The sequence below is a fragment of the Falco naumanni genome, chromosome 10 (assembly GCF_017639655.2).
Source record: "Falco naumanni isolate bFalNau1 chromosome 10, bFalNau1.pat, whole genome shotgun sequence".
NCBI lineage: Eukaryota > Metazoa > Chordata > Aves > Falconiformes > Falconidae > Falco > Falco naumanni.
Genome location: NC_054063.1, coordinates 15,061,088 through 15,073,218, shown reverse-complemented (window position 1 = coordinate 15,073,218; position 12,131 = coordinate 15,061,088). Strand labels below are relative to the sequence as shown.

At 36.1% G+C, this 12,131-nt stretch overlaps 1 protein-coding gene across 7 annotated transcripts in view; it reads left to right on the top strand.

The window, feature by feature from the left end:
• Positions 1-12,131, top strand: part of GAS2 (growth arrest specific 2) — a 98,122-nt gene that overhangs the window by 53,725 nt on the left and 32,266 nt on the right. For 6 of the 7 annotated variants that reach the window (XM_040608465.1, XM_040608462.1, XM_040608467.1 and 3 more), the window contains exon 7: positions 3,240-3,347. In XM_040608465.1, the coding sequence (XP_040464399.1) occupies positions 3,240-3,347 (108 nt within the window). Of the gene's footprint in view, positions 1-3,239; positions 3,348-5,223; positions 5,859-12,131 lie in introns of those variants that run through there. The other variant, XM_040608468.1, reaches the window with a different exon arrangement.

The window sequence follows — 12,131 nt, the reverse complement described above, 5'->3', positions numbered from 1 at the left end:
TTAAAGATTTGCAGACTGATAGAGTTAATTTATTTTTGACCACAATTATTTATGCCTGAAGATTGGAAAAAATGTCACACTGTGTAGAAGATCTGCAGTTCAGGCTAGCTTTGTGCTTAGGGCCAAGTTCCCTTCTTATTACTCCGTTTTCTTTCTCTGTTCAATTCTTATTCATCAACTCCCACTTGGTGTTTTGTCTGAAAAAGGACTGAGTCAGGACTAGGAGATTTGGCCCATACTGACTTCTACTGAATGTTAACAAACGCTTCTAAGTTATCTCAGCCTAATTTTTATGCTGCTGTTCTGTATGTTTCTCACGTGGTAAAAAAACAAGCTTTTTTTTGCCTCGTTGGGAAGAAAGAATCTTGCTTTGAATTTTGTTAAAGTCTTTGCACTACAATGCAGTGTTCATTTCTCTGATACAAACCCTAGAGGGGTTCACTTGAAGGAGCTGGAATTAGATGAAAAGGATACATTTTGAGACCATGAAGAGGTTAAACTTGAAAAGTACAAATATATTCTATAAAAAGAAGCAGTTACTATAGTAACTGCTATATTACAAGGTAGATGTGCCACCTGGGAGTTACAAAGCACTTCTTGAAAAATCCATGTGCCACTTTTTTGTTACAAAGAGCAGATGGAATATTATGGTCATCCATTTTATTGAAATACTTTGTACTGTTTGATGCAAATAATTACCTTTAATGTTTTTTTAGATTTTGTATTTCTTCCTCAATTTTGCAAAAGCACTTGCTTAAGTTTCAACAGAATTCAGAACAGTTATGTGTAGAGGGAGGGTGGAGACCGTGTATCTTATAGGAACAGAACAGAGTGTGAAGGTTGTCTCCAACCACCTCCTTTAATTTAGAAAGCAGTAGGGATAGAAACAGAGTGGAATTCATCCAGCTAGATTCCTGACCTGCTCTGCCCCAGACACTCACACCATAAAATAGCAGCAGTGCTCATATAGTCCAGACACAAAATAAAATAGGATATAATTCTTCCCTCTGCTTCCTTATTTGATTTCCAAATTCCACTCAATAATACTTCTGTGTCCTTTGGGATAGTAATGTAATGGAAGCCTCAATAGCAGGATCAGCAGTGAAGGGCTCATTATCTTCTGTTTTACACCAGTATAAATCTGTTGGCTTCCATTCTCTACCGGCCAGAGATGGCTCTATTTTGCTTACACAGTTCAAAACAACCTTGGACATATTCCGTCTGGCTGTTCTGGGTTTTTGTTTGATGAACCCTGGTAAAAACAGCTATTAAGGCATAGTTCACGCTATCCATTTTCAGTTTCCAAATCAGAGAGGTGTTAAATACCATAGGGTATTATGTCAGAAATTGCTAATTATTGGGCAGCGTTCAGAGGGCTGTTGCCAAACAGTCCTGTAGGCACAGTCCCAGTCTTGGTACCACTTTCCAAGCGATACAGGAATGCAACTTTTGCATCCTCAGCAGCCTGCGCTTGGATTTAAGTCATCAACCACTGACTTTGTGTAAGTTACCCTATTGTATACTGACTGCCTAAATAGTTTGATTCTCCAGAAATGGAGCCTGACACTCACCCATGTTGATGAAAATCACTGGAATAATAAATCATAAAATAGTTGAGTGATTGTACATTCAAATTGAGGACAGCTCATCTGATACTTGAGAAACACTTGTGTGTGTGTTCTTCTGCTAAGCGTTAATTTGGAATGATTTTTTTTACAAAAATATTATGCTCTGATTTAAAAAAATAATAATGTAAGGATAATGATGATAAAATACTCCACAAGTAATAAAGTTAGTCAAATAACAACATTGAACAATTTCAGAAATAAATGGAAAGCCTTAAAATTGGTCAACAGGGCTAGTTTCAAAAGCATTTTTGTTCTCTATTGTAGTATAGAAACAATAATTGGTTAACCTTTAATTTCATTCTGGTGTAGTTAACATACTATAACTTTATTCTAAAAGCAGATCTGAAAAACATTTGCTGTAGTTCAGAAGCTTTTCTGTTCGTTTATTCAAGATAACCAAAACCTTATTACAGTGCCGTAGCTTTGCCCTGATTCCTTTTTTTTTTTTTTTTTTTTCCTCTTCTGAATCAGTTTAAGACTTTAATTTGTTAGCTATTCTGAGAATATCCTTTCTCGGACCTCAGACCATTTTTACCGGCCTCAGTTTACAAACTGGATTTGAAGAGGTGTTTGAAATATTATTTGAAGTGGTCAAAAACTCTAGGAAGTTCCTCTGGCATTTTGTATTGTCTGACACTGACATACTAGGTCAGCACTCATCCAAGAAAACTGCAGTGTATGAAAATGCTGCACTTGTTATTGCTGTTCCTATGCAGCAGTGCAATTTAAATGTCAAATAAGAGTTTCTCAACTAGATCTGCTATTTTGGCATTGATAGTTCTGCTGCTTTCAAATCACCGAAAAGTCCAAAATACACTTCTATGAAACATTAATGCCTTTGGTAGCACGTGCAAGGTCAAGTTTTCACAACAGGCAGAATTCCAGCTGATGCAACTAATAAAAAGCAGGAAAGTGGTTTTCATCTGTCTTTTCTCAGCCCCTGTTGTTGGGGCTATATAGTTAGGTTTGGCAGTGATAGAATATTCTTGAGAGGGCTTTAAATTGCCCTTGATTGCACTAATGCCCTAAGGCCGAGATGATCAAAAGGTAGTTAACAACACTAGGGAGCATCTTGGCATAGCTTTGTGATTATGTCACAGTATTATTCTCTGTATACTTTTTTTTTAACGTTAGGGCACTGTTTGAAAGCGCCAAGAGAAGGTATTGGGCAGCACCTTTTATTGATAAGCAAGATGCTTCTGTATTATATTTATTTATAAGGGAAAATACTCTGTTAGGACAGCTTCGTTTTGCCTGTCAGCTATGTTAGCACTGTGACAGTTGAGCTGATTAATCACAAAATACTGAGAACACACCTACAAAATTTTGTTGCTGAACTCAAATTAACAGTCTGACTTCAGTTAAACAGTGCAAATTTCATGTTGAGCTGTGTGACACTTGTCTCTGTTCTTACCTCATCACAGCTACGAAATCGTTCTTGATATTGGAAGCACCCTAGCCTGGGATTACAGAAATATTAAGAAAAAGTAATAAAATATCATCAATGGAGACTTAGATTAGTGATACTGTGTTATGGCAAATGCCACCTTGAATGTTTGGCTACATGTCCTATTTTAAGTGGTTTCTATTAATTACCTCTGGGTTTTTCAGGTTAAACACATTTCTGAAGATCCACCTTGTAAGTGCCCTAATAAGTTCTGTGTGGAGCGTCTTTCACAAGGAAGATACAGAGTTGGAGAGAAGATCCTCTTTATTAGGGTAAAGATTTTACTTTTTAAGTGAATTGCTAGTATCTGCTGCCTTCCACTTTGCAAATGATATCACTGATTGGGAGGAGAAAATATTTTTTGGTTTACCAACACCACCTTATTTTTATGATGCTGTTGGGGAATAAATAAATTACAGTGGGTTAACTGACCCAAGGAATTAGTAGCATGTGGTAGTTCCTTCTAACTTCAGGTCATTGAATTTGCAATGTCTTTGATCAGTGGCAACCAAAAGTCTTCAGAAACGAAGCTGATAACTTCCTCTCAGTTTGGTTGGAAAGAACATCCACTGCATTAAAATAGCCTTTCTCCTGTTTTGTGTTGAGTGATACTATTTGACGGGTCAGGAAACAGATGAAAGACTTCACGATGACTGAATTGCCAAGTCATGACTAAGAGATATTGCTGAACTGGGCTGAGGAAACCATTAATGTCCGTAGTACTTAATTTGATTAACAGATATTTCCAATCCCCGTGTTGTGTTTCTGATTTCATATGTAATATATTAACTCCCAAAGCACGAAGTTAATCATCAATATAAATACTTGCTAGCATTAGTATCTGGGTGAGTTTAGCAGGAGTGTACTATTCAAACTTAATTTTTATTCTCTTCTCTGTATATGCTTATGGTAATAATAATGAAAATATGCTAATCATATCAATTTGCAGTAGTAGGTTATGACTCTGATGCTATGCTTCTTCCCATTTTCCCTTTTCCTCTCCACATGTACTATCCTTGAGTAATGAATTGACAAAATGGTAGCTCTTGCTTTCAAATAACTGTTATTCCTATCTTGCTAAAGGCACACAACTGTGACCTGATAAAACTGAGGATTTAGCACTTGTGAGAACAAAAGAAGTCAGAGGGACTCCTTCCCATCTGTAGAAGTCAAGTTCCTAGTTCAACAAAACACCAGAGCGCTTGTTCTGTCATTAACTTATGCTTAACTTACGATGAAGTCAAATTTTCTCATGTGTATGAAGTTGAGAACACGTTTAAGTACTGTGCTGAATAGGGATTGAGAACTTGAAATTAATTCAGTAATACCTCAGAAAGAGGAAGAAATACAGGATTTGTCACAGACAGTTTGAGATTGCACATGCTGGTGTAAAGGATTAATAGATTTTCTGTTTTGTAGCCAGTGAAACTTTTTTAAATTCTGCAGTATTTTTAGATACAGGCTTTTTTACTAGCTTCAAACGACTTTGAAGAAGGTAATGATCATTAACCAAAGATCCCAGTAATCTGGCACAGTTTTAACACTCACGTTTTCTTCCTTTGGATTTAAATTTCAAATAACAATATAAAAGTAATTTTAATCTTTTAGTTTTGAGAAACTTGTTTTTCTGCCAGAATGGTGAGTGTCAAATTCCCTTTTGCTGGCTTCTTTATTGTGCAATCTAGTCCAAGTCAGATTCCATTCCAAGTTTGCAAACAAAGCACCCTTTTCATATCACGCTACTGCATTCCAAGTTGAATTCTGCCAAAAAATAACAGTAATATAGATTAGACATTAAACTGCAGTATTAGAGATCATTCCTACAAAACTGACACCAATGGAAACTTGCCATGAACTTCAATGGGAGCAAGTCCATATTCCTAGGTTTTAAGTCAGTTGTCTTTTGGTTTTGGTTGGTTTGAACCTCAGTTTGGAACGCTTCACTGGATCACAGTAAGTTTTTACTCTTCATTCTACATGTTCTTATTATGTATATAAGTAGATTTATTAGCTTTTCTTTTGAATTCTTTGGACACTTGTTAGAAAACACATTTAAGATGTGTAGCTGACACTTAATCTTGTTGATATTTGGCACTCAATTTGATGTCGTTGATGTAGTTTCTCCTGTGTTCTACGTTCTTTACATAGCCTGACCTGGCCTTTACAGAGCCAGAAAGATGCCATTTGTTTATAACCCAACATGTTCCAGTTGAATGGAGACTGAAAGTTTCATTGTTTTAAGTTGGCTTAGACTACCCATTACTGTCTCTGTTCGCTTTCTCCAGTAACCTGTACAGGACTTAAAACCTATTTGGTTTCAGGGATGCTACAAGTACATCATGTGATAAAACATAAGAGCTAAGTTAAAAGTGGAGTTAACACCTTTTCATTGAAGGTTAAGGTTTATTTTTTTTCATAAAATATTTAATAAAATTATATGCATAACAAATTTATTTGATTCTGAAAGTCCTGTTAAAAAAAAAATATGAAAAATTCTCCCAGTCCCTCATTTTGTTACTTTATATCTGTGTATGAAACAACTGAAAAAGGAACAGCAAAGAAAAATAAAACCTGGCAGAACATAGAACCCATGCAAAAAATCACACCAAAAAATTACACATGAGTCTAAAGTGATTTTAAGGAAAAAAAAAAATCTTTGGAATGTGCAGCAAAATGCAGGGGGGACAGTCCTTCAAAATTTTTCTTGTACTGTAGTAACTTAAGGTAATGGTCCCATTAAAATTACTTGAATAAAGATTATTTTTTGTTAATATTGAAAAATGTTTAAATTTGAGATGAAAATAAACAATGGAAATGATGAAAACACATGAAAACATTAAAATGCTTAAGTCTGCTGATAATAATGAGTGTCACAAAAGTAATTTTTTATGCATGAAATAATTCCGTAATGCATAAACTGAACATGATCGCCATAATGCTGTGGTGACTTAGATGCTAAAAGTTTGTTTTCAATAAAAATTTATTTGCTTGTGAATTATTTCTCCTTCCTGCCATATAGGCATGAAAGAGTCTAAATTCCCCTTACAAAGAAATGATGGAAGACATGTTTTACAGTAACAGTATTAATAACTTGAAGTAAATGAAATGTCTAGTTTATTTGAAACAGAAACATTGGTTTAGAATTAGTGTGATCTCTATACGTGTGCCATATACAGTCAATTATTTGCCTGTTCACTCTTAATCCTAGTCTTATGCTATGAAGTGGTTTAGAGAACAAGCCTTAATTTTTCAAAGTAGAACCAGACCATTTAAAAGAAAAAAAAGTCATGAAAAAACATGCATTTGTGCAAGGTAAATTATATCTTGGAAAAAAGCATCACCGATTTTGAAGTGTTTACCTCTTGCAGAAGGCAGTAAAGGATTTTAGATTAATAGATTTTATAGTAAGAAATGTCTGTCAGGCCTTAAAAAAGGGTAATTGTTTTTAAACAGTTTTTGTGGCAAATATTCTTATTTTGAGTTAGCTTGTGTTTGTTACATTGTGTGCACGTAAGGCTGTACACACCAGGAAGCTTCTCTCAGAAAGATCTGTCCTGTTGGTCTGGACCCGTAATAGCATTCAAACTATTGTGTTCTGTATGATGGAAAAATTATTTCTTTGTGCAACTGGAGTCAAATTAGATGATATAAAGTGTTCTGGCTTTAAAGCCTATCATTTTTCCTAGAACTTCTAGGTGTTCTCTGCCTCGCACACCAGAGAAGCATGTGATTGCTCTTACACTTTTTGACCTTGTACTTTAAATCATTAGTATTGCTTAGCATTATTTTGCTGTAGTAGTAATAAAATGTTTGCTTAATACTAGCTTCTTTTAAACCCCAGGAAATGAAAGGCATTGTTTGCCTGATACAGCTCCTCTGCAGAACTTTATTTTGAGATTTGCTGTCAAAATGTATGTGGGGTGTGTGTGTAATATTGGTGTGTGTGTATATATGTAAAATCACTCTGCAGACAGTTTGGTGTACGTGATTGCCTCTTCCTGGTGAGGAAAATGTGCTCATATATAAACACGGACGCCCGCTTTACTCCAAATGATCCAGGTGGGATTGATATACCATCTAAGAACTGGAAGTACAAATGGAAAGCAGATTGATCATACCGTTATCAAGACTCAAATGTCTAGTTCTGCTTTCCCAAACCAAATACATAAGTCATACTCACAACTTTTGCTTGGTATGTTTCTGTGTTTTGGGTTTTTTTTCAGCATCATTTACCTAACTTGTATTGTCTTCCTTATTCCAAGGATTTTAACAGTTGTTCTGCTTTCCCCAGGCCCTTTCACTTCTAGTCTACCACACAGGTCACCTTTTCAGCACTGAAATTGCTTCCCTAGAGCTTTATCCATATCAAATACATTTCAAGGATATGTTTCCAATGTCAAAAACATAGGTAGATCAGGAGTTTTAATTGAACTGACTCTAAAGGAGGTGATGTGGGAAGCCTGGGAGTCATCTTGTGAGTGAATTATGAAAACACACCTTGGGCTTCAGGACAGTGACTGTCGCTGGCCTCTTCTTCTCTTCTTTGGGCTTCTGATCTCAGTCTCCTCATGCTTACAGACAAACTTACTAATTATGAACACCAGGTGGCAAAAGACCCAGGGGAAAAGCATGTCTAAGTCCAGTCCTAATTTATGTCCCAGGTAAGGTGTTTTTAGTCATCTTCCAGCAATGGGTGCCTGAACACTTTTTTTACTATGTGCCTATTCCTCTCCAATGGCTTTATGCTCATGGAGTAGTTAGCACATTTCAGTCTGTCTTGTGTTAGTGAAGGTGGAATTCTTCTCAACCTTCTCAGGTTTTGGTTTTTTAAAAAGAGTCTTCAAAGGGCCGGTAAAATTCAGTCCACGAGACTCAAAAGCTCTTGGAGAAGATGACACTGAATGTGTCCATGGGGTGACAGGAGTCCAGTGCTGCCAATAGGACAGTTAGGAAATCTATTTTCATCTTTACTCTGCCATTAATCTATTGATTGACGTTAGGCAGACCCCTGCCCTCCCCCACCTGAATTTACAGTTTGATTGTTCTCATAGTTACATTTTCTCTTCTGCTTTTGCCTTTTTTACTTCGGGTTTTTTCCTTCTTGCTTCCTTGAGCCTTTCTTACTGAGGCCTAGCAGCCTTCGTGGAGCCACAAGCCCATGGACATCTCTCTTGTTGACTTTATCCTTGTGTTTGCGCTGAACACAACAGCAGCTACAGTTGCACTATCTGGTTCTGTGAAGCCTAGACATTTCTAATTAAATGCTTGACAGACTTTCACTACTACTACAGTGCTACAAATAATTTTATTTTTTTTTTTACCCCACTGCTTGATTTTATTTCTTGTAATTTTTATTCTACACGCAGGGTTTGCGTGGCCATTCATGTAAATTTAGTGTCTCAACTTGCATGTGTTGGAGATAGTTTGGAATGTGTATTTTGAGCAAAGATGCTTTGAAAGGATTCATTGTAAACTTCTTTACAAAACAGCTGTGTCAGTCAAATTGTTAGCTGCTAATTTAATGCAACAGTGACGGAGTTACTCCTTTTCACTTTCACCCAGATGGTGTTCCTGTTACATTCTGTCAAAGCATTTTCAACCAAAACTATCTGTGATGCAGTACGCTGATTCCATGGAACAGGCAGGCTATGCAATAGCTTAGCAGTCTTCCTCACTAACTTAGGCCTGTTTGCCTTGGTGACCTCCTTCTGTGGGTAATTAAATACTGTGTCATCTGTAATTCCCAGTGTCTCCCCCTATGCAGTGTTGTACAATGAGATTTCCACTTGGGTGCTTGAAAAATCTTTAGCAAATAATCTTGTGCCTTTCTAAGACATAATGCATCTTCAACAAGTGTCACATTCTAGTTCTTGAAATTACTAATACACGTGCAGTAATTTCCTGCCAAGGTATTTATAATTTAGGCTCCTAGAGTCTAAGTTACAACAATATTAGGCTCCCTGTATTCAGTGGAAAGAGTTCTCCCTCGGGAGCTGGCCTAGAACAGGAGGCCCGTGTAGGGTTTTCTGAAGCTGTGTGTGTAAATGTCTTTAAAAGCACCAGCCAGAAATTCAGCCGAGTTCCTTTGCCAGGAGATTCAGGCTTAGGAGGAAGTTGGTTTGCTCTTAAGGCGGCCAGTCCTGCAGGGGTGACAGGTGGCAGCACAAGACGTCCCTGGGTGCCAGTGTCCTCTCTGGCAGGAACAAGCCAGGGTCCAGTTGCCCCACACACCCTGATCAGCAGTGCTTTTTGTGTGGTAGCTCATTACACAAAAAAATTCTCAATACTTTAAAGATAAAGGTGAGTAACAAAGCTGGATAAATATGTATTACAAATCTCATTATTTCAGGCTTTCCCCTCCCCCCTAGAATGCTGAGAATACAAAAATAGACAAATTAATAGACCTTCCTTCCTGTTTTTCATTCCTCCACCCTCCACCTTTTTTTTTTCTTTTTTTTTTTTTTTTTTTTTTCCCCTGTTCCTCTAACTGCTTTTATATGAAAGGTGCTGGATCAGCATCTGTGTATCCAAGAGCACAGACAGACTGCTAATCTACTGCACCAGTACGCTACAGACAAGAATTTACAGAATGAAAAAGCCTCTGTAGTTGATTGTTGAGAACCACAGATTGGGTCCCATAAGTTCATACTGAAAATGTTATTAGGGGAAAGTATTACCTTTTTCTTCAGTTAGTTACTTGCTGAGGTTCTGTTGACTAGATCAATCGTTTCATAAGAATCCATTTAATGCTTTACTAGAGATTAATACATCTGAAATGAACAATGAAATGGCAGTTAATGCTCGCGGTTTGGAACTGTGCCTGACACATTAGAACTGAAGCTGCAGCTATTTCTGGTCTTGCCCTTCAAGAAGGATGGCACTGAGCTTTACATTGTCTTGTTTAAACTTCTTTCTTGATGAGGTGAAAAGGTCTTGTGTGACACTAATCTGATTAACATATTTAACACAGTCAAGGTAAGCTCATCTATTTTTTATAGGATGCTGCTGCAATATTTTATAGGGTGAATTAAATCAATCTTCTTCACTGTAGTGTTATATAATTAGTATACAATGATCATCAAAATGGAAAAAAAACCCCACCCTGCTTTGTTGCAAAATACTTGGTGTAGAGTATACACTTACAGTATAAACATAACTCTTGCTGCCATCTAGAGAGCTGACAATGAATGAGGTTTGTGTGATGGCATCAGTACACCAAAGTTTCTGCACTGTTCATCACACATCTTCATTGAACATTGAGCATTCATGCGTAAGAATGCATCTATTACCTATTGCAGTATTCTTTAGCTTTAGGGTAATACTCTTAATGAACTCATAGCTTACATGGGAATGTTCAGCTGGGCTTTGTATCTTGGCCCAGGAATGATGGTTCTGCATGAAACTAAACTGGCCTTGATTTAACAAAAAAGGTATGTAGGCTTTTTAAATATTTAAAACAGTGTGGTTTGGCCTCTGCATTCCTGAAATAACAGGAAAAAGTTGAAGTGCATTTTAAAAAGTTTTTTATTTCTTTGTCATTATCTTAGCAGTGTGAAAGCAATGGTTCTTGCTCCTGCTGCATCCAGTTATGCTTTGTATGCATTCATCTCCTTCGCTGAAAACTACTTATATCTACTGTATTTTATTTTGAAGCTCTACCACACCTCTGTGCCAATATGCAGGATGTACACAAAGTCCTTTTTACCATAAAGAGAGGTGGCAAGAATTTATTCCATGTGTTTGTACTCTGTGCTGCCTTTTAATTCTGACGAGTAGAAAAGTAGTAAACACTGTATTTCCCAGTTTTCTTTATCATCTTGAAATGTAGACCATTGTATTTTAATGAGAATGTTCATGGTTTGCATACCAATTAATTTCTCAACCAGTCTGTTCCACTAGGATACTTTTTTCTAGCAGAAGCTGTGAGATGCTCACTCTTCCTGAAGAGACGGGGGAAGCTGAGTTATTATTTTTGGTTTTTGTTCTTTTAAAAAATGAATATTGTTTTTAAGAGTCTGAGGGTTGCATTCATCTCACCTAGGTTTGATGCCTACAGGTTTCTTTCAGTGGAGAGGAACAAGCAATTCCTCTCTCTTTCTGTTATAGCGATTAACTGGATTGTTAATCAACTTAGAGAATTACATGATATTTAATATTATTTAACTTTTACAAAGTAAACTGTCAGTTTGAGATACCTTCTGTTCTAAATTATGGGAATTTTTTTTTTACATGGATTTCTTAAGATTCTATCCTGAGACGTTATGTTCCAGCTTTTAAAGAGATTAAAAAAAAAAAAAACAAAACACAAACCAAAAACCAACAAAAACTTCAGCTGCATCTGAGTCAGTAGCAATCGATTTCTCTTTCAAACCCCAAAATAAGTATTTATCGAGAATAAACTCTCATGGTAGAGAATGGATAAAACCATAAGACATTTATCCATAACAGTTATGTCCTTGATAATTTATTTATCTGTCTAGGAGCCAAAGACTAAGAAATAGTAATCATAAATTCCATGTATCTGTCTTTTATGTGCGATGGCATAGAAATAATACTTTTAGGTTATATTGTACAATTATTTTTAAGTGCAGGGTTTTAGATTTAATGTAACTACAATTTAATAAAATTTTCCTTTAAAATGTAGTTTGATGCTAATAATTTAGCACAATATTAACAGTTATTTTTACTTCATATTTTAAATTTCATTTGCTAATTTAATTCTTCAAAAAACTGGTTGGCAAATATTCTTGCTTATGGTAAGAGACAATTAAGGAAAGAAATTTTAAGGTTCTGTGCATATATTTAATTGTATATTTTGTTTTCATATAATGACATCTTGCCCATTCAAGCTGTTTATGCTGAACACACATACAATCTAGTTTATGGTAAAAAAACCCAAGTTAAAATACAGGTTTTACTAGTTCTCCATGGATAACTCTCCGACCCTAGATTGTATTGGTTACTGTCTCTGCTTCTTGAATGTATGATCTCTTTGTGTAAAACAAATGGAAATAGTTATAGCAAATGACTGCGCTAGTTCTCAAGGGACCAAAATT